Below are 18,421 nucleotides of genomic sequence, written 5' to 3' on the forward strand. Positions count from 1 at the left end.
CGGAATGGATTCCGGATATAGAGGTTGTACAGGGTTACATACGCTTCAGGTTACAGATACTTCAGGTTACAGACTCCGCTAACCCAGAAATAGTAGCTTGGGTTAAGAACTTTGCTTCAGGATGAGAACAGAAATCACATGGTGGCAGCGGCAGACCCCATTAGCTAAAGTTCTTCAGGTTAAGAACAGTTTCAGGTTAAGAACGGACCTCCGGAACGAATTAAGTATGTAACCAGAGGTACCACTGTGCTAAATCTTTTAAAAATTTGCCTTGAGAGTGTCTTTAAACCTCTTTTGTTGTCTCACGGCTGTTTGTCTCTTTCCCTTCAAGGTGAGTGGTTTGTCGTCCACCCAGAAAGGCCGCCTGCTTCTGAATGACCTTTCTGCAGTCCGGGTTTGAGGCATCTCTGAAGGAGCCCTTCTGAACCCCCTTTTGCATCGACACAGCAGCTCTGGTTCCCAGCGGCGTTGCGGGACAGGGGGCAAGAGGCCTCGGGCTAAGCCTGGGAGGCGGGATGGCGGTGGAGCAAGCAGATAGGTCCCCTGCCCTGACTCTCCAGCTGCAGGCCATGCCGGATGAAAGCAAGGATCCAGAGATGAAGATGGAGCCAGAGGTGCTTCAAGGCCTCAAAGAGGCAACGGAGGCAGGAGACAGCTCTCCAGACTCCCAGTCAGCGGCCAGCGGGGTCCCCAAACGCTGGGAAGAGCTGCAGCGCGTTAAGCAGGAACCAGGTGAGGGTCTGTCGTCGCTCCGCTGGGAAGCCCAGTGGCAGGAATTCCTGAAGGCGGTGCAGACCCCTCACTCTGGCGAGGGCGACCCACAGCTGCCAGAAGCTGTGCCGTGGGGTGAAGACAAGAACGTCCTGTCCCACTGTGAGAGGGCAGAGGCCGTCAGCCAGGGGACTCAAGAACAGAGCCAGGATGGGGTCCTTCCTTTTAACAGAGCAGCCCAGCAGGCTGATGGGAGGGCGGGCGCCACTGGCGATGTCGGACAAGCGATAAAGATGGAGGATTCCGCCAATGCAGAGGCCCAGCGTCGGTTTTTCAGGGAGCTCTGCTACTGGGACGCCCAGAGTCCTCGCGAGGTCTACGGGCGGCTCCGGGAACTGTGTGCGCAGTGGCTGAAGCCAGAGAGGAGCACGAAGGAGCAGATCCTGGACCTGGTGATCCTGGAGCAGTTTCTGGCTGTCCTGCCCTCGGAAATGGGGAGCTGGGTGAAGGAGCGAGGCTCGGAGAGCTGCGTCCAGGCGGTGGCCCTGGCAGAGGAATTCCTCCTGAGGCACCAGGAGGCGGAGAAAGCGGGAGGGCAGGTGAGAGTGTCTCATCCTGGGATTTTCCCCTGAGGCGGTTGTGGCACAAATGTCTTGAGTGTCACACCTTAAAAAGGGTGGAGACCAAGGGTGGGGAGCCTCAGGCACAGGGGCCAAATGCAGGCCTCTCTCTGGCCCTCAGGACCCTTCTCAGGCCATGCCCTTTGTTGTCCATCAGTTCTTCCGGATGTTTAGCTGAAATCTCCTTTCTTGTAACTTGGAGCCATGTGTTCGAGTCCTACCTTCCAGAGCAGGAGAACACAAGCTCGCTCCATATTCCTTGTGACCTTTATTAGAAGGTAGCTATCCTAATTCTCCTCTTTTCCTTTTTGTTTTTTTATAATAATTGTTTGATTTTAGAAATTAAAAACTTAAAACAAAGTCAATTATAAAAAAGCCATGTAAAGAGATTACTCTGAATCTCAGAACTCCCCCCCCCATGCCCTCCATGGGGTCCTAATATCAATATTTACAATTGCATATCAGTCTGTTATCCACATTTTTTATCCATCTAAATTGTCCATAGTTTCTGTTACTTTACAAGTGTGGTTAAAATCCTGCTGATGTTTTCATCTGCTTACAATGGTCTCCTAAGTAAGATATAATTTTTCCCATTCTTTGTTAAAGTTCTTGTCCTCTTGGTTCCTGAGGACATTAATTTTGCCATTTCAGCATAATCCATCAACCTGGTTTGCGTTCTTCCCTGGTCAGGATTGTTTCATCCTTCCATCGCTGGGCTAATAACATCTGTGCGGCAGTTGTCGCGTACATAAAAAGTCTTTTTCTGGTCCTTTGGTATCTCAGTACCTATAATTCCTAATAAAAAAAGCTTCTGGTTTTTTGACAAACGTTGTTTTAAACATTTCTTTCATTTCATTATATATCACCTCCCAGAAAGTTACACCACGTCCACCACATATGGTAAAAGGTACCTTCTTTTTCTTTACATATCCCGCAGGTATTTTTTTTAAAAAAAAATAATTATTAATTTTTTCCATAAAATCTCCAATCATACAAATTTCCACATCACATATTTTAACTTATTGGACCTCCCTCAACTTCTCTGACAATCATTCGTAGTTAAATTTCTATCTTCACATTCCTTAATTCTATCTTCACATTCCTTAATTTTGGTATTGCCTTTAAATACAATATTTCTGTCCTCATTTACATTCTTGCAATATTCCTTATTTTTTCACAAAGCTTCTTTAAAACACACTAGCGTTGTGTATTCCTCACATACAGTTTTCAAATATTCTCTAAATTTTCCCCAGTCCTCTAAAAACTTGTGGTCCCTTTGGAATCTAATTTTTCCAGTTAGTTTATCCAGTTCTGCATAGTCTGTTAGTTTTGTTCTCCATTCTTCCAAAGTCGGTACTTCTTCTTGTTTCCATTTTTGAGCCATCAATGTTCTCGCTGCTGTTATTATCCAGCAGGTATTTGTACTTGTTCTATACAGTAATTCTCTTCTTTTCCTTGTCCTCTGCTGCCCCAGGGGACATCCACACGACAGCTAAAAGCACGTAAACAGCCTTGATTCCCCCCCCCATGCAAAGAATTCTGGGAATTGTAGTTTGTTCCGGATGCTGAGAGTGCAGACGGTTCTCATATTCTTACAACAGCTAGAAATGGAACACAGGACATTGCTGCGATGGTTCCACCCATCCATCAGACTTAGACCTTATCTCTGGTCTGATCCCATTCCTCACCGAAATATTGCCTGGACCGCTTTGTGTCTTGACTAAAACGTTGACGTGTATTTCAGGTGCCAGGGGCGTTCCAAGAGGCTGCTGTGACCTTTGCTGGAAATGTGGAGGCATCGCCGGAAACCACCCAGAGGCAGCTCGGCGGGCAGTTCAAGCGGGAAAATGAGGGGGTCTCCAGCGTGCTGGGTAAGGGCTCAAACCCGCCCCCCCCCCCGTGAATTACTGTGTCGTTTCAAGTAGGTATAATGCCCTGATGCAGGGAATCACCAACATGGGGCGCTTGGCCCATTCTGTGACGCCCATGAAAAGTCTCAGTAGAGAACCCCCTTAAAAATCCACAATCCACAACAGACTTGTTTCCTCTTCCTGTTCAGTTCCTGTTTGCATTGACTTAGCCATTCCTACATTGAAATGCCCCCGGAAACTGGCTTTAGGGAAGTTTTTAATGTTTGATGTTTTATCGTGTTTTTAATATTCTGTTAGGAGCCGCCCAGAGTGGCTGGGGAGAGCCGGCCAGATGGGCGGGGTATAAGTAACGAAAATTTACTATTACTACTACAGTGGTACCTCAGGTTAAGAACTTAATTCGTTCCAGAGGTCCGTTCTTAACCTGAAACAGTTCTTAACCTGAGTTACCACTTTAGCTAATGGGGCCTCCCGCTGCCGCCACGCGATTTCTGTTCTCATCCTGAAGCAAAGTTCTTAACCTGAGGTACTATTTCTGGGTTAGCAGAGTCTGTAACCTGAAGCGTCTGTAACCTGAAATGTATGTAACCCGAGGTACCATTGTACTACTACTACTACTATTACTTCATTGGTGTTCAGGATTAGACCCTCTCCTTCCCTTCTGCCCTGAACCGAGGAAAGCAGTTTTCTTCGTGTAAGTGCTGAGACATGTTCTCATTCCTGGCATTTTTTTAAAAAATAGTAAACTCTGGCACTTTGAGAGTTAGACAGAAAAAGACTTATTTCCCAGAAACGTTTCAGGAGTTGAGCAAACTGTATACATTGAACTCTGCAGGTGTCACAGGCTTTTCAATAAGATGGCGAACGCTCAGCTGAAATTTACGACTTTCCAAAATATTTAGTAGAAAAGCTGCCTTGTCTCTTTGACAAAAGCAGAATCAACTGCTAAAAGTTTATAGAATCACTGGGTTGGAGATAGCTTTTTGGCTCCATGAAGCTGATTGGCCTTGAAGGTGAAATTTAACAGGTGGGCGGGGACAGCCCCTGTCAATCACCTGATGTCACGATAACATCAAATGGAAGGTGCCGCTAAAACAAAGTGTTTTCCCTCCCTCCTTCATTTTAAGCGGGGCGTTCTGATGCAAACACCATCCTGTTTCACACCTGCTCTAACCACCACCCCGAGTCTGGGTGAAAGAACATGATTTGCAAATGAGAGGTTGTTTCTGCAGTTTAGCTTGTTGCATCCCTAACTCATGGGATCATGCAATTGTAGCATTGGAAGGGATTTTGAGGGTCATCTGGCCCAAACCCTCACAATGCAGGAATCTCAGCTAAAGCATCCATGACAGATGGCCTTCAAAAAACCTCCAATGAAGCAGGTTGATATAACAACAACAGCAACAACAACAACAACAATTTATTATTTATACCCCGCCCATCTGGCTGGGTTTCCCCAGCCACTCTGGGCGGCTTCCAACACAATATTAAAATACAGTGGTCTGTTAAACATTAAAAGCTTCCTTAAACAGGGCTGCCTTCAGATGTCTTCTAAAAGTCTAGTAGTTGTTGTTCTCTTTGACATCTGGTGGGAGGGCATTCCACAGGTTGGGTGCCTCCACCGAGAAGGCCCTCTGCCTGGTTCCCTGTAACTGGGCTTCTCACAGTGAGGGAACCGCCAGAAGGCCCTCAGAGCTGGACCTCAGTGTCCAGGCAGAACAATGGGGGTGGAGACGCTCCTTCAGGTATACTGGACTGAGGCCATTTAGGGCTTTAAAGGTCAGCACCAACACTTTGAATTCTGCTCAGAAACCTACTGGGAGCCAGGGTTAGTTGCTCCAGTTCATTCCTAACAATCTCCTTTCGTTATTTCAGCAGGTGACAGGGACCAGTGTGCTACTGGGGGAGAACTATTCTGGGTCCCACAAGGAAGAGTGATGGGTCAGGAGCTGGAGGAAAAAGATGGGAGTCAAGGAAAGTCAGAGAAGCTTCGGAGCCATGAGATGTGGAGAGACAAATTTCTCCCTTGCCTGGACGACGGCGACGTCTGCGAAATGTCAGCCCAGCAGTGCGCCCTCAAGAGGAAGAAGCGCGTCAGAAGCACAGTGAGCGAGAAGCTTCTCCGAGACGAATCGAATCTCCATGGAATCCACACGGGGGAGAAACCGCACGACTGCTCGGTCTGCGGGAAGATATTCCGCAGGCGCTCGGACCTCAACAGCCACCAGCGAACCCACACGGGAGAGAAGCCCTACGTTTGCCTGAACTGCGGGAAGAGGTTCAACCGGAGCACAAACCTTATTTCACACAAGAGAATCCACACGGGGGAGAAGCCCTATAAATGCTCAGACTGCGGGAAAAACTTCTGCCACAAATCCGGCCTGATCAGGCACCGGAGGACCCACACGGGAGAGAAGCCGTACGCCTGTTCCGAGTGCGGGAAGAGCTTCAGCCAGAGGCAACATCTGATCACCCACCAGCGGAACCACACGGGAGAGAAACCGTTCACGTGCTCCGAGTGCGGGAAGAGCTTCAACCAGAGCCAGCACCTTACCACACACCAGAGAAACCACACCGGGGAGAAGCCCTTTGAATGCTCCCAGTGTGGCAAACGCTTTTGCGACAAGTCCACCCTTTTTAGACACCAGAGAAGCCACATTGGGAAGAAACCCTTCAAATGCTCCAAGTGCGAAGAGAGCTTCTACCGGAGCAAGCATCTTATCAGACATCAGAGAATCCATCTTGAACCTTCGGCAGTCTAATTTCGTGGGGGTTTTCCCTCTCCTAAGTTAATGTATATAAACAGTGTTTGTTCCTTGCTTTTTGCTGTCCGCAAATCATGTTTTGAAGGCATTGGAGATACCGTAATTTTCGCTCCATAAGACACACTTTTTTCTTCCTAAAAAGTAAGGGGAAATGTCTGTGCGTTTTATGGAGCGAATGTGTGGTCCCTGGAGCCGAATTGCCCAGGGGAGAAAAGCAGATTGTGCTTTGTTTGTTTGTTTGTTTGTTTGTTTGTTTGTTTGTTTGTTTTGAAAGAGGGAAGTGGGTGTTGAAACAAAGCCGCTGATCAGCATGCGATTGGGGAGGGGGATAAGGGACGCTAGCAATAAAGGAGGCTGCCTGGGAGCAGGGAGGTAAAGACAGCAAACTTGCAAGGAGAGGAGACAGGAAGACTAAAGAAATGAGGAGAGAAATTAGAAGAAAAGGAGGAGCAAAAAACTGCTCCAGCTAAGGAAACGACACTAAGGCAAACAAGAGGGAAGGTAATATTTAAAGGAAACAGCTGATTGGTGGGATCGGAAGAGAGAAAAGGGATGCTAGCGGAGGCTGCCTGGGAAGGGGGAAGTAAAAGCCCATGGATCCTCAGGATTTTTACATTGGATCACCCCAGACTCACCATCAGATCACATAGCATGTCCATGGCTACAGCCTGCACCAAAAAAATCATGCACCCACTGTTGCCTGGGGCCGTAATGGCGCAAAAACGTGGTTACAAAGCATGGATCCACATGGGTCCTCAGGATTCTGGCATTGGGCTACTCCAAACTCACTGTCAAATCACATGTCTGTGGCCACAGCATGAACCACAGAAATCATACATCCACTGTTTCGTTCAGAATTCCCCCCCCCCTTGTTTTCCTCCTCTAAAAACTAGGTGCGTCTTATGGAGCAGAAAATACAGTAATTACTGCCTTCAGACAGATGGGTGGGGTTCAAATAAAAAAAATTATCATCATCAACATCACTCGATAGCCCTCTCCTCCACGAATTTGTCTTTTTTTATTTCCCCCCCCCCCAAAAAAAAATTTTTTTTTTGTTTTTACAATATTACCGACAAACAAAAACACAAAACAAACAAAACATAACAAACATAAATCAGAATCTTATTGAAAATAACAGTTATTAACTTTGTAAAACGACTTCCTCGTTTCCCCTTAGTTGAATTTCATTTCATATCCTTATAACTGTTTTCCAAATCCCAATTTTAATACCCTTTAAATTAAACATTAACATCTTTAAATCTTCTCCTTCTTGTATTAAACATTATTTTATCAGTTAACATAAATACAATCCTGAGCCCATTAAGTATCTGGAAGCTATTTCCAGTTAGTTTAACTTAACAAATTTAGCTAAATAATCATTAAATTTCTTCCATTCTTCGTGGTGTTCCTCCTCCTTCTGGTCACGGACTCTTCCGGATAGATCGGCTAGCTCCAAAAAATCCATTATCTTCATCTGCCATTCTTCTACTGTTGGTAATTCTTGAGTTTTCCACTTTTTAGCTAACAAAATACAAGCCGCAGTTGTGGCATACAAAAATAGTTTAACATCTTTCTTGGGCAATTCCAAACCTGTTAATCCAAGAAGAAATTTGTCTTTTTTTATATCAGTGGTTGTTGGTGCTTCCTGTGGCAGTGTGTTCCACATTTTAACTGTGAAATACTTTTCTTTGGTCCAACGTTCGGCTCCATTGGATGTCTGGCGTTATGGGAGCGCGAGAAGCACGTTATCAGCGTTCCCCACGGCTTGCGTTTCTTTCTCCTTGCCACGCATTAGTTTCCCCTCCTCAAAATAAAATAAATGTGACAAGCAGCCCATAAGATGGACCGCGCATAATTTTATAAAGTTCTGCCTCGTTGCCTCTTTCTCACATTTCCCTCTAAATAAAAAAAAATCCCCAAATGTTGAAACCTCTCCGCATGGGGGAGACGCTCCGACTTTGGCAGGTGTTTTCTGAAACTCTTCCTAACTCTATGATATCCTTTTGGGAGGGTGGGAACCACATGGGCAAAGCACCGTTGTTAGCAGAAATATGAATCACCCCGCACTTAGTCCTTTTACAATTTCTCTCTCTGTTGGAAGCTGCCTTAAAGGTAAAGGGACCCCTGGCCAATAGGTCCAGTTATGGCCGACTCTGGGGTTGTGGCGCTCATCTCGCTTTATTGGCCGAGGGAGCCGGTGTACAGCTTCCAGGTCATGAGTATAGCATCTGGATCAAGGGAAGTAATAGTGCCACTGTATTCTGCTCTGGTCAGACCTCACCTGGAGTACTGTGTCCAGTTCTGGGCACCACAGTTCAAGAAGGACACTGACAAACTGGAACGTGTCCAGAGGAGGGCAACCAAAATGGTCAAAGGCCTGGAAACGATGCCTTATGAGGAACGGCTAAGGGAGCTGGGCATGTTTAGCCTGGAGAAGAGGAGGTTAAGGGGTGATATGATAGCCATGTTCAAATATAGAAAAGGATGTCACAAAGAGGAGGGAGAAAGGTTGTTTTCTGCTGCTCCAGAGAAGCGGACACGGAGCAATGGTTCCAAATTACAAGAAAAAAGATTCCACCTAAACATTAGGAAGAACTTCCTGACAGTAAGAGCTGTTCGACAGTGGAATTTGCTGCCCAGGAGTGTGGTGGAGTCTCCTTCTTTGGAGGTCTTTAAGCAGAGGCTTGACAACCATATGTTAGGAGTGCTCTGATGGTGTTTCCTGCTTGGCAGGGGGTTGGACTCGATGGCCCTTGTGCTCTCTTCCAACTCTATGATTCTATGTGGCCAGCATGACTAAGCTGCTTCTGGCGAACCAGAGCAACGCACAGAAATGCCATTTACCATCCCGCCAGAGTGGTACCTATTTATCTACTTGCACTTTGATGTACTTTCGAACTGCTAGGTTGGCAGGAGCAGAGATTGAGCCGTGGGAGCTCACCCCGTTGTGGGGATTCGAACCACCAACCTTCTGATCGGCAAGTCCTGGGCTCTGTGGTTTAACCCACAGCGCCACCCGCCCAGCAGTGGTGAGTGTCTGCAAATATTTTGGATCTCAGACAGAAAAAGGTCTTGCTCTTGCTCCCTGGTTTTTTTAAACGGGGTTTGAACCTGAGACCTCGTGAGGCGGGTGTTCTGCCACAAAGCTGCAAATCCTGCAATATTTGAATATCCCAATATCCACCCTCCCACTGTCTTCCCCCCAACGTTAAAATCCCACTCTGAAAAGACTGCATTTGCCACTTGATTCCTGACATCGTTTGTTCAGTTGTGAAACAGCCAGATGGGTGGGGAACAAATGAATAAATAAATAAATATGATATTTCCTGATCCAACACAATTAACCTTCCTCCCCTGTCCAGCCACCGCCGGTATGGAATTGTGTCTTCATTTTTTTCTAAATCATTTTTATTGATTTTCCAATAAAAACAGCCAATCAAGATATCCGAATCATAATCCAATTAAAAATAATAAACTAAAACTAAAAAAACAACCAAATTATAGTCACAATTGTAATTATTAATTTTTACAGGCTCCCCATAATTTGCACCTCTGAAGCATATCTCCAGATCTTCCTTCCTGCCTCTTCTTGTTGCTTTCATGTTTTCCACCTTCTGATCTTAACACTTTAAAGTTCTCCATCCCTGGCTATGTGATTCTCAGTCATGTCAAAAACCATATATCCTTTCATACATCGAATACAGCTTTATTTGTAAATATTTTTTCCCCCATGTCTTTGTTTTTTCATATCGGTTTCTATTAAGGGTTTTCAGCGTAAAACACAATGGAAGCCAAACTAATGAAAAGAACAAGGGAAGAAGCAAGAATAAGGAAAAGAAGGAAATAAAGAAGTAGAAAAAGAAGAGAAAAAGTAGTGTGTGTGTGTGTGTGTGTGTGTGTGTGTGTGTGTGTGTGGAAATCCACAAGATCCTCTATCCTAATTTTATCTTTACCCCCGAGGGATGACAACCAAGCATGATTAAAGGTCTGGAATCTAAACCTTATGAGGAACGGTTGAAGGAGCTAGGTAGGTTTAGCCTTGAAAAGAGGAGACCGAGAAGAGGCAAGGTAGCCAATTTCAAATTTCGAAAAATAAATTGCAAAAACCAAGCGGAGGGCCTTCTCGGCAGTGGCGCCCTCCCTGTGGAAGCCCTTCCTTCAGATGTCAAGAAGATAAAAGAATTACACAACTTTTAGAAGACACCTGAAGGCAGGTCTGTATGAAGGTAAAGGTACCCCTGCCCGTACGGGCCAGTCTTGCCAGACTCTAGGGTTGTGTTCTCATCTCACTCTATAGGCCGGGAGCCAGCGCTGTCCGCAGACACTTCCGGGTCACGTGGTGTGATGGGATATTTAGCTGCTTGTGCGTAAAAGCTAGTCCCTCAGAGCTTGATCTTGGTTGTTCAAGCTCTGTCTATAGCGGAGTCCCTTAAACATGACTCCCTCAATCGCTGGCAGAATCCGACAGTGGGCGTTTGCGGAATCTCTTCCAACATCGTCGTCGGGATTCTCGGCGTGACAGTTTCCGGCGAGGAGTGGGTGTACCTATAGGAGGTCCTGAAACTTCTCCACTGTTTTCGCTGGAAGTCTCCCTGAGCCATCCCTCCGACTCACTTTCCCTTGGAGCTCCCTCTCTCCCCCTACTGGTTCCCTCCTCTGCTGCTGAGTCTCTCCTAGCCTCCGTGAGCCCTTCCACCACCTGCCTTTCCGATGGCAGTTCCCTGACATCCACCTCCCCTCCAGGGCCCCCTTCACCCCCTCCCTCTCCTTCCTCCACTGGGGGTGATGGTGCAAAACCCCGGAAAGAACCTCCCTCGTCTTCCGAAGACTCGAACACTTCCCTCCACCGGTTGCCGTCCCTTATCCCCGAGTACTCCTCCTCATCGGATTCTACTCCTTCTTCCCGTTCCGATTTTGGGAACCCTTCGAACTCCTCTTCCTCGTCGGTGGTGCCAAAATATTCCCTTCGGAACCTCGTTACCGACTGAGGTTTCCTTGGGAACCTTTGATGAAATGTTTCTATTAAAAGCTCGTCATTGACTTCCTCTGCAGTTACCCAGGTGTTTTCTGACTCTGGTTCCCCTTCCCAAACTACCAAATACTCCACCTGATTTCCCTTCCACCTGGAGTCAATGATTTCCGCCACGTGGCTGTTGCGTTCCCTTTCTTCTATGACTGGTCCCTGTGTGACCTCCCCTTCACGTCCCCCCTGTACGGCGACAGTAATGACCTGTGGAATACTGGGTGTAGTTTCATGTGGTTCGGTAACCTGAGTTTGAACGCCACTGGATTGACCTGTTGTATGACCTCAAAGGGTCCCAATCTTTTGGGTCTTAATTTCTTACACCCCCCTTTGAACGGCAACCCTTGGGTTGATAACCACACCCGGTCCCCCACCCTTATGGTTTCTCCTTCTCTTCTGCTCCTGTCTGCTTGCTTCTTGTATTCTTCTTTGGCCCTTTCTAGGTTGAGTTGGAGCTGACGATGGATGGCTTCCATCTCTTCTACAAAGTGTTCCGCTGCTGGGACACTCCACCTTTCCCCTCCTTCCCCTGGAAATGCCCTGGGATGACACCCATAGTTGGCCAAAAAGGGACTCATCCCTGTAGATACATTCTCTGCATTATTGTAGGCAAATTCCGCTAGAGCCAACTTTTCTACCCAATCATTTTCTCTGTCATTGACATAACACCTCAAGTATTGTTGGAGAATACTGTTTGCTCTTTCCGCCTGCACGTTGGTTTCTGGGTGTTGGGCAGTCGAAAAGTTAACCTCTACGTGGAGTAAGCTCATGAGCTTCCTCCAGAACCTGGACGTAAATTGTTTCCCTCGGTCTGAGACCACCCTCAAGGGGGCGCCATGCAACCTAAAAATGTGTTTTACAAACAACTTAGCTGTCTCTTCGGCCGTGACCGCATGTGAGCATGCTATAAAGTGGCACATTTTGGTTAAGAGATCCACTACAACCATGATAGCTGTTTTCCCCTTGGATTTCGGCAGGTCCGTCATAAAATCTATGGATACTGCCTCCCATGGTCGTTCTGGTGTGGGTAGTGGCTCCAATAACCCCGCCGGTGCCCGCCTCTCCCCTTTTGCCCGCTGGCATCGGTCACAACCTCTTACGTACTCACGTACATCTTCTCTCACTTTAGGCCACCAAAACTCCCTGGTAACCAACCACATGGTTTTGTGTTGCCCGAAGTGCCCCGCTGTGGGGCTATCATGTAACTGTTTGAGTACCCTCCCCCTCAGTTCTCCTTCGGGTATATACAGTGCCCCTTTGTAATACAATGCCCCGTTCCTTTCCTCGAAACCTCCTGTGTTCTCTCCCTCCCCTCGGAGTCCTCTGATCTTATCCTGGGCGTATTCATCGTTTTCAGTTCCCTCTACCAGTTCTCTTTGCCCCACCAAAGCCGCCCCACACACCCAGTGGTCCTCTGGGATGACATGTCTCTCTTCTGGCGCCCCCTCCCCCTCTAAATACTCTGGTTTTCGAGAGAGAGCATCCGCCCTGACGTTCTCCGGGCCTGGCACGTAGCAAATTTCAAAGTGGAATTTGGAGAACTCCTGGGCCCATCGCACTTGTCATTGGTTAAGTACTTGGGCCGTTCTCCAATACTCTAGATTCTTGTGGTCAGTACACACTTGGACTTTGTGTTGTGCACCAATCAGTAAGTGTCGCCATCTCCGGAACGCTTCATGAATAGTTCTCGGTCATACACGGTGTAGTTCCTCTCGGATTTATTCAACTTTCGCGAGAAGAAGGCACACGGTCTCCACTCCAACGCACTCTTCCCCGGCTGCAGAAGCACCGCCCCTACCGCTCTGTCTGATGCATCAGTTTCTACTCTCATCGGTTTTTGTAAATCCACGTGCAGGAGCTGTTCTTCGGAAGCGAATGCTTTCTTTAGCTTTTCGAACGCTCGCTGCGCCTCTACCGTCCAAACAAATTTCTTCTTGCTGCTGAGACAGTCAGTGATGGGCGCCGTCAAGTGGGCAAAGTTCTTGATGAACTTCCTATAGAAGTTCCCAAACCCTAGGAACCTTTGCACGTCCTTCTTCGTTTTAGGGGTCTTCCATTCCAGTACCGCCTGAACCTTGCCTGGATCCATGGCCAATCCCTTGTCTGACAAGCGGTACCCCAGGAATTCCACCTCTCTGGTATGAAACTGACACTTATCCAATTTCACCCACAGCTGATTTGCTTGCAGCCTGCTCAGTACTTCCCGGACATCCAGTACATGCTGCTCCTCGTTCTCTGAGTACACCAACACGTCATCTAAGAATGCTACGCAATTCTTGTATAGCAAAGGTCCCAGGACGTGATTCATGAATGATTGAAAACAGGCGGAGCCTGCTTGTAGACCGAAGGGCATAACGAGATACTCAAAGGCCCCCAAGGGGGTGAACATGGTGGTTTTCCATTCATCTCCCTTCCTCATCCGTATCAGGTTGTACGCCCCCCTCAGGTCCAGTTTCGTAAAAATCTTTCCCTTCCTCACTCGGGTCAAAATGTCATAAATTCTGGTCATGGGAAAAGCCACTGGTTCGGACACGGCATTCACGGCCCTGTAATCCACTACCAACCTGGGTTTATCCGTGTCTTTTTTGTCCACAAAGAATACTGGACTACCCCCTACCGCCCTTGACTCCCGGATGAAACCTCGCTTGAGGTTCTTGTCAATGAACTCCCTTAACTCCTGCATTTCTCTATCGGACATAGCGTACAGTTTCCCCACTGGCAGCTGGGCTCCAGGGAGTAGGTTGATTTGACAATCAAAGGGTCTATGCGGGGGCAGTTTGTCTGCTTCTCTTTCGCTGAAGACGTTACCCAGGTCGGCATATTGTCGTGGCACCTTCCCTTTATCTGTTACTTCCATCCCTGCTAGAGTGGTTTTGGCTGCTTCCTGAGCCTTCCCCTCCTTGCAGTGTTCTAGACAATGTGCTGACCCAAAGGAAACTACCCGCTGGTGCCATCCCACTAGCGGATCATGCAGCGCTAGCCAGCTCATTCCCAAAATAATAGGCGCCCCTCCCAAGGTGGCCACATTGAATGCTATCACTTCCGTGTGTCTTGCCACCTTCATTATCATTGGGACAGTCTGTTGGTTTACTTCTCCCCCCAACAGCTCCCTCCCATCAATCGTGGTCACCTGCAAAGGGTTGCTTAAAGGGATAGTCAGTATCTGGTGTTCCGCTGCAAACTCCTTACTCATAAAATTACAGGAGCTGCCTGAGTCCAATAGCGCCTTTATCTTTAGAGGGTGTCCGTTTGGCAGCTCTAGCAACACCTCTATGACAAGCGCTGGTCTTGGGGGTTCTGGCGTGGGCACATTCACTGCTCTTTGGCCTGGCTGCTGTGCCCCGATGCTGGCAGCCAGGCGTTGGCTTTTACTTGCTCCTTCACCTCCTCCTCCTCACTCCCAACAGCTCCCGCCATCCCTTGCCACCCCTTCCTTTGCGGGCACACTCTGGCAAAGTGACCTGGCTGTTGGCAGAGGAAACATTTCTTGGCGCTCTTTCCCTCCTTCTTCCGCCCTTCATTGGGGTTTGAAACTCCGCGCGCGCGCGCTGTTCCAATCTCCATCGGCTCTACTGGCGGGGAGTGCTGCTCTGGAATCTCTGGAATGCGGAAATCACTCCAACGTTCCCCTTTCCCTTCCCGCCTCTCCAAAGCTCTCGCTTCCTGGCGTGCTCCTATGGCCAGCACGGATTTGGTCAGCTGGTCCATAGACTCCGCCCTGGGCGCCCGGGAAAGTTCGGCCTTCACCGCCGAGGATAGCCCTTCTTCGAACAGCATTTGTATTGGCTCCGCGGACAGGTCCCACCCCAATTTATGGATCAGCATGGTGAACTCAGTCCAGTACTCACGGACGGATCGGTTCCCCTGTTTACACGCCATTAACTGTCTGCGCACCACCCCCTGCTCGATTTCGCTGGGAAACATCAGGTCCATGGCGCGAAAAAACTTTCTCGAGTCCTTTAGAGCATCATTATTCGCTGCCATCAGGGGCCTCACCCAGTCTTTCGCCCCTCCCTTGAGATGCCCAATGACAAACGCCACTCTCGATTCCTCATCTGGAAAGTCATCAAACTGCAGATTGAGGGCGTATTGCATCTCTGTCCTAAAGGCTTGATAATTTCTGGGATCACCCCCAAACTTTTGCACCAATCCTGGCACCTTCCTTGCGAGTGGGGTGGTGGTCTTTCCCTTTTCTGCATCCTGAGCCCGCCTCTCCTCAAGCCTCGCTGTCTGCAGCGCTAGCTGGACTTCCAACACCCTGTACCTTTCTTCCAGGCTTGGACCCGCTCCAGCTCCTCCTGCGTCTCCGGCTCTGGTTGGGTTGCTCATGATGCTTCTCCTTGCACAAGCGGCTTTCAGGGACTGTCGGATTGCTGTGATGGGATATTTAGCTGCTTGTGCGTAAAAGCTAGTCCCTCAGAGCTTGATCTTGGTTGTTCAAGCTCTGTCTATAGCGGAGTCCCTTAAACATGACTCCCTCAATCGCTGGCAGAATCCGACAGTGGGCGTTTGCGGAATCTCTTCCAACATAAAAGCTCCGTAACGGAAACGCGTCGTCGGGATTCTCGGCGCGACAGTTTCCGGCGAGGAGTGGGTGTACCTATAGGAGGTCCTGAAACTTCTCCACTGTTTTCGCTGGAAGTCTCCCTGAGCCATCCCTCCGACTCACTTTCCCTTGGAGCTCCCTCTCTCCCCCTACTGGTTCCCTCCTCTGCTGCTGAGTCTCTCCTAGCCTCCGTGAGCCCTTCCACCACCTGCCTTTCCGATGGCAGTTCCCTGACACGTGGCCAGCGTGATAAGCTGCATCTGGCGAGCCAGCACAGCACACGGAAACGCCATTTACCTTCCCACTAGTAAGCGGTCCCTATTTATCTACTTGCACCCAGGGGTGCTTTCGAACTGCTAGATTGGCAGGCGCTGGGACCGAGCAGCGGGAGCACACCCCGCCGCGGGGATTCGAACTGCCAACCTTACGATCAGCAAGTCCTAGGTGCTGAGGTTTTACCCACAGCGCCACCCGGGTCCCCGCAGGTCTGTATAGGGAGGTTTTTAAGGCTTGATGTTTTTATTACGTTTTTAGTTATTCTGTAATCTGCCCATGGTGGTCGTGTGAAGGATGGAACAAACTTGTTTTCTCCTGTTTTGGGGGGCAAGACTGGAACCAATGTTTTTTTAGCCCAAGGCAACAGCTTTCTAGGACCTCAGAGAGGGTGTCTTTCCCAGCCCCACCTGCGAGACAACAGGATTTGAACCTAGGATATTCCACATGCAAAATGTGTTCTCTCACTAAGCTACTGCCTCTTCTTCTAAAATTCAAGCAAGATTCTAGTCCTCAGTTCCGAGCAAACAGCTGGTTTAAAAATGAATGTAGGAAGCTGTCTCAGGACACTGGGATACCAAAAGGGCAGAAGCATATCTATTAGGAATTTTGAATAAGGACATTCCCAATGACAAAATTAACATATTTCTGTCCGCAACAACGGCAGCAAGAATGTTGGTAGCCAGTCACTGAAAAGGAAATTATATCCTGACAAAGGGGGAATGGATAAGTAAACTTTGTGAGTACCTGGAGTTAGCAAAATTGACGGATTGAATAAGGCAAAAATCAAAAATTATAATTCAGAAACAATGGAAATGTTTAAGGGATTATTTATACAAGCAGGGCTCAAATATGAAAGTTTGGTTGTGTCTAGACTAACCTTGTGAAGAATACAGAGAACATAAAGATTTGATCGATTATGAAAGAATTTAAGGAAGGGAAATGACTGAAGAACAGATGTAAATGCGAGCAAGATAACTAAGAGGCGTGTGGTATATGCGGTGGAAATCTCTTATAATATTTTAACTAAGATTATATACTGTAGTGTTTGAAGCAAGAATTTGGTAATATTTTCTTTTTTCTTCTTTTCCTTTTATTTGTTTTCTTGTAACTTTTCTTCTTTTGTTCTTATTAGTTTTCATTTTGGAAAATATGTATATAAGTGTGTTTACAGTGCTATGTATTGTTTTTTGCTCTTTTCTGTTGTCTTTTTACTGAAAAAAAATCAATCAATAAATATATAAAAAAAGAAATTGAACCATTTTACAGAATCAACAGCACACTGCAAGGCTCATGCATTGTTTTTTGTCTCAGTACAAATAGTTTGGAGGTGAAGAGGCGGTGGAAGAATCTGACCCCCTTCCTGGGTTGTATAGGTTTCCACATAACCCCAAATCACCATTTGTACGCTTCCTCTCCCATGTGCATCCTCTGCTGTTCAGTCAGGGCGGATCCTCGCTGGAGCTCTCCCCACACATGGAGCATTCATCAGGATGTTCTTCGGCATTCAGCCTCCCCAGACCCAAACTGTGCTGGCCATTCCTCCTTTGGGCTTTCTGCTCCAAAGTGCACTGAGCTTTCACTAAAGGGAACTGGACTTCTGGGTGATGGCTGCGTTCATTTGCTCCCTGGTGTCCTTTGGACTCACGCTTTTGCTCTGCAATCTCAGCTAACAAAGGAATGTTCCTTAGGGATATTCCCTCTGGCACAGCTTTCCCTTGGTGGGAAATCTCCGTCTTGATCCTTTTACCTGCAGGTGAAACCAAAAACATTTTTTAAACATTATGTGTGTGGGAAACCCCTAAGCAGGACCTGGAAATAAAAGCCCCTCCTGGAGTCTCCAGCAACAGCTATTCAGGAGGATTACCGCTTCCAACCACAGAGGCAGAGCATATAACCATCCAAAGTCTTAAGGTAAAGGGACCCCTGACCATTAGATCCTGTCGTGGCCGACTCTGGGGTTGCGGCGCTCATCTCGTTTTATTGGCCGAGGGAGCTGGTGTACAGCTTCCGGGTCATGTGGCTAGCATGACTAAACCGCTTCTGGCGAACAAGAGCAGCGCAAGGAAACGCCGTTTACTTTCCCGCCGGAGCGGTACCTATTTATCTACTTGCACTTTGACATGCTTTCGAACTGCTAGGTTGGCAGGAGCAGGGACCAAGCAAGGGGAGCTCACCTGTCGTGGGGATTCGAACCACCGACCTTCTGATCAGCAAGTCCTAGACCCTGTGGTTTAACCCACAGTGCCACCCGCGTCCCCTACCAAAGTCTTATCCTCCAGGAATTGTATCTAATCCCCTGTTAAAGCCCTCCAGGGTTTTCAGCCATTGGAAGGCACCACACTTTATTAGGAATATAGGAAGACTTTACACTGTGTAGTAATATCGATTAATAACAATAGCCAAGTCTCACCAGGCATTCATATCTAGGGAAGGAGCTCCATAACTGGGCTGCCACCATGCAGATGGTGCCTTCTGCCCGGTCCATCGAGGTCAGTCTTGCCTGCACTGACTGGCAGTGGCTCTGCAAGGTCTTCCCAACCATACCTGCAGATGTCCTGGCCAGGGATGATGGGAGCTGTAGTCTGAAGGAAACAGAGGGCACCAGGTTG

The 18,421-nt window shown here is 47.9% G+C and overlaps 2 protein-coding genes across 3 annotated transcripts in view; one reads left to right on the forward strand and one right to left on the reverse strand.

Annotated features, from left to right (window-relative positions):
• Positions 1-515: 515 nt before the first annotated feature.
• On the forward strand, positions 516-6,021 carry LOC307208520 (zinc finger and SCAN domain-containing protein 12-like; the record flags this gene model as incomplete). 2 transcript variants are annotated; one of them, XM_079963176.1, is made up of 4 exons in its annotated part: positions 650-742; positions 786-1,310; positions 3,076-3,202; positions 5,078-6,021. In XM_079963176.1, 3 exons carry the CDS (start codon positions 1,005-1,007, stop codon positions 5,962-5,964), a joined length of 1,320 nt encoding a protein of 439 aa, XP_079819302.1. In that variant the 3' UTR covers positions 5,965-6,021. The 2 variants fall into 2 exon arrangements, with proteins under 2 accessions (XP_079819301.1, XP_079819302.1); XM_079963175.1 differs by having other exon boundaries at positions 516-1,310.
• A 272-nt stretch (positions 6,022-6,293) lies between these two features.
• LOC307208241 (uncharacterized protein) overlaps positions 6,294-18,421 on the reverse strand; it is a 118,862-nt gene continuing 106,734 nt past the window's right edge. The window contains exon 5 of the transcript XR_013835036.1: positions 6,294-6,305. The gene's annotated coding sequence lies outside the window, so the exon portion shown is untranslated. The remainder of the gene's footprint in view (positions 6,306-18,421) is intronic.

This window comes from Podarcis cretensis (genome assembly GCF_951804945.1).
Source record: "Podarcis cretensis genome assembly, chromosome: 2".
Taxonomy (NCBI): domain Eukaryota; kingdom Metazoa; phylum Chordata; class Lepidosauria; order Squamata; family Lacertidae; genus Podarcis; species Podarcis cretensis.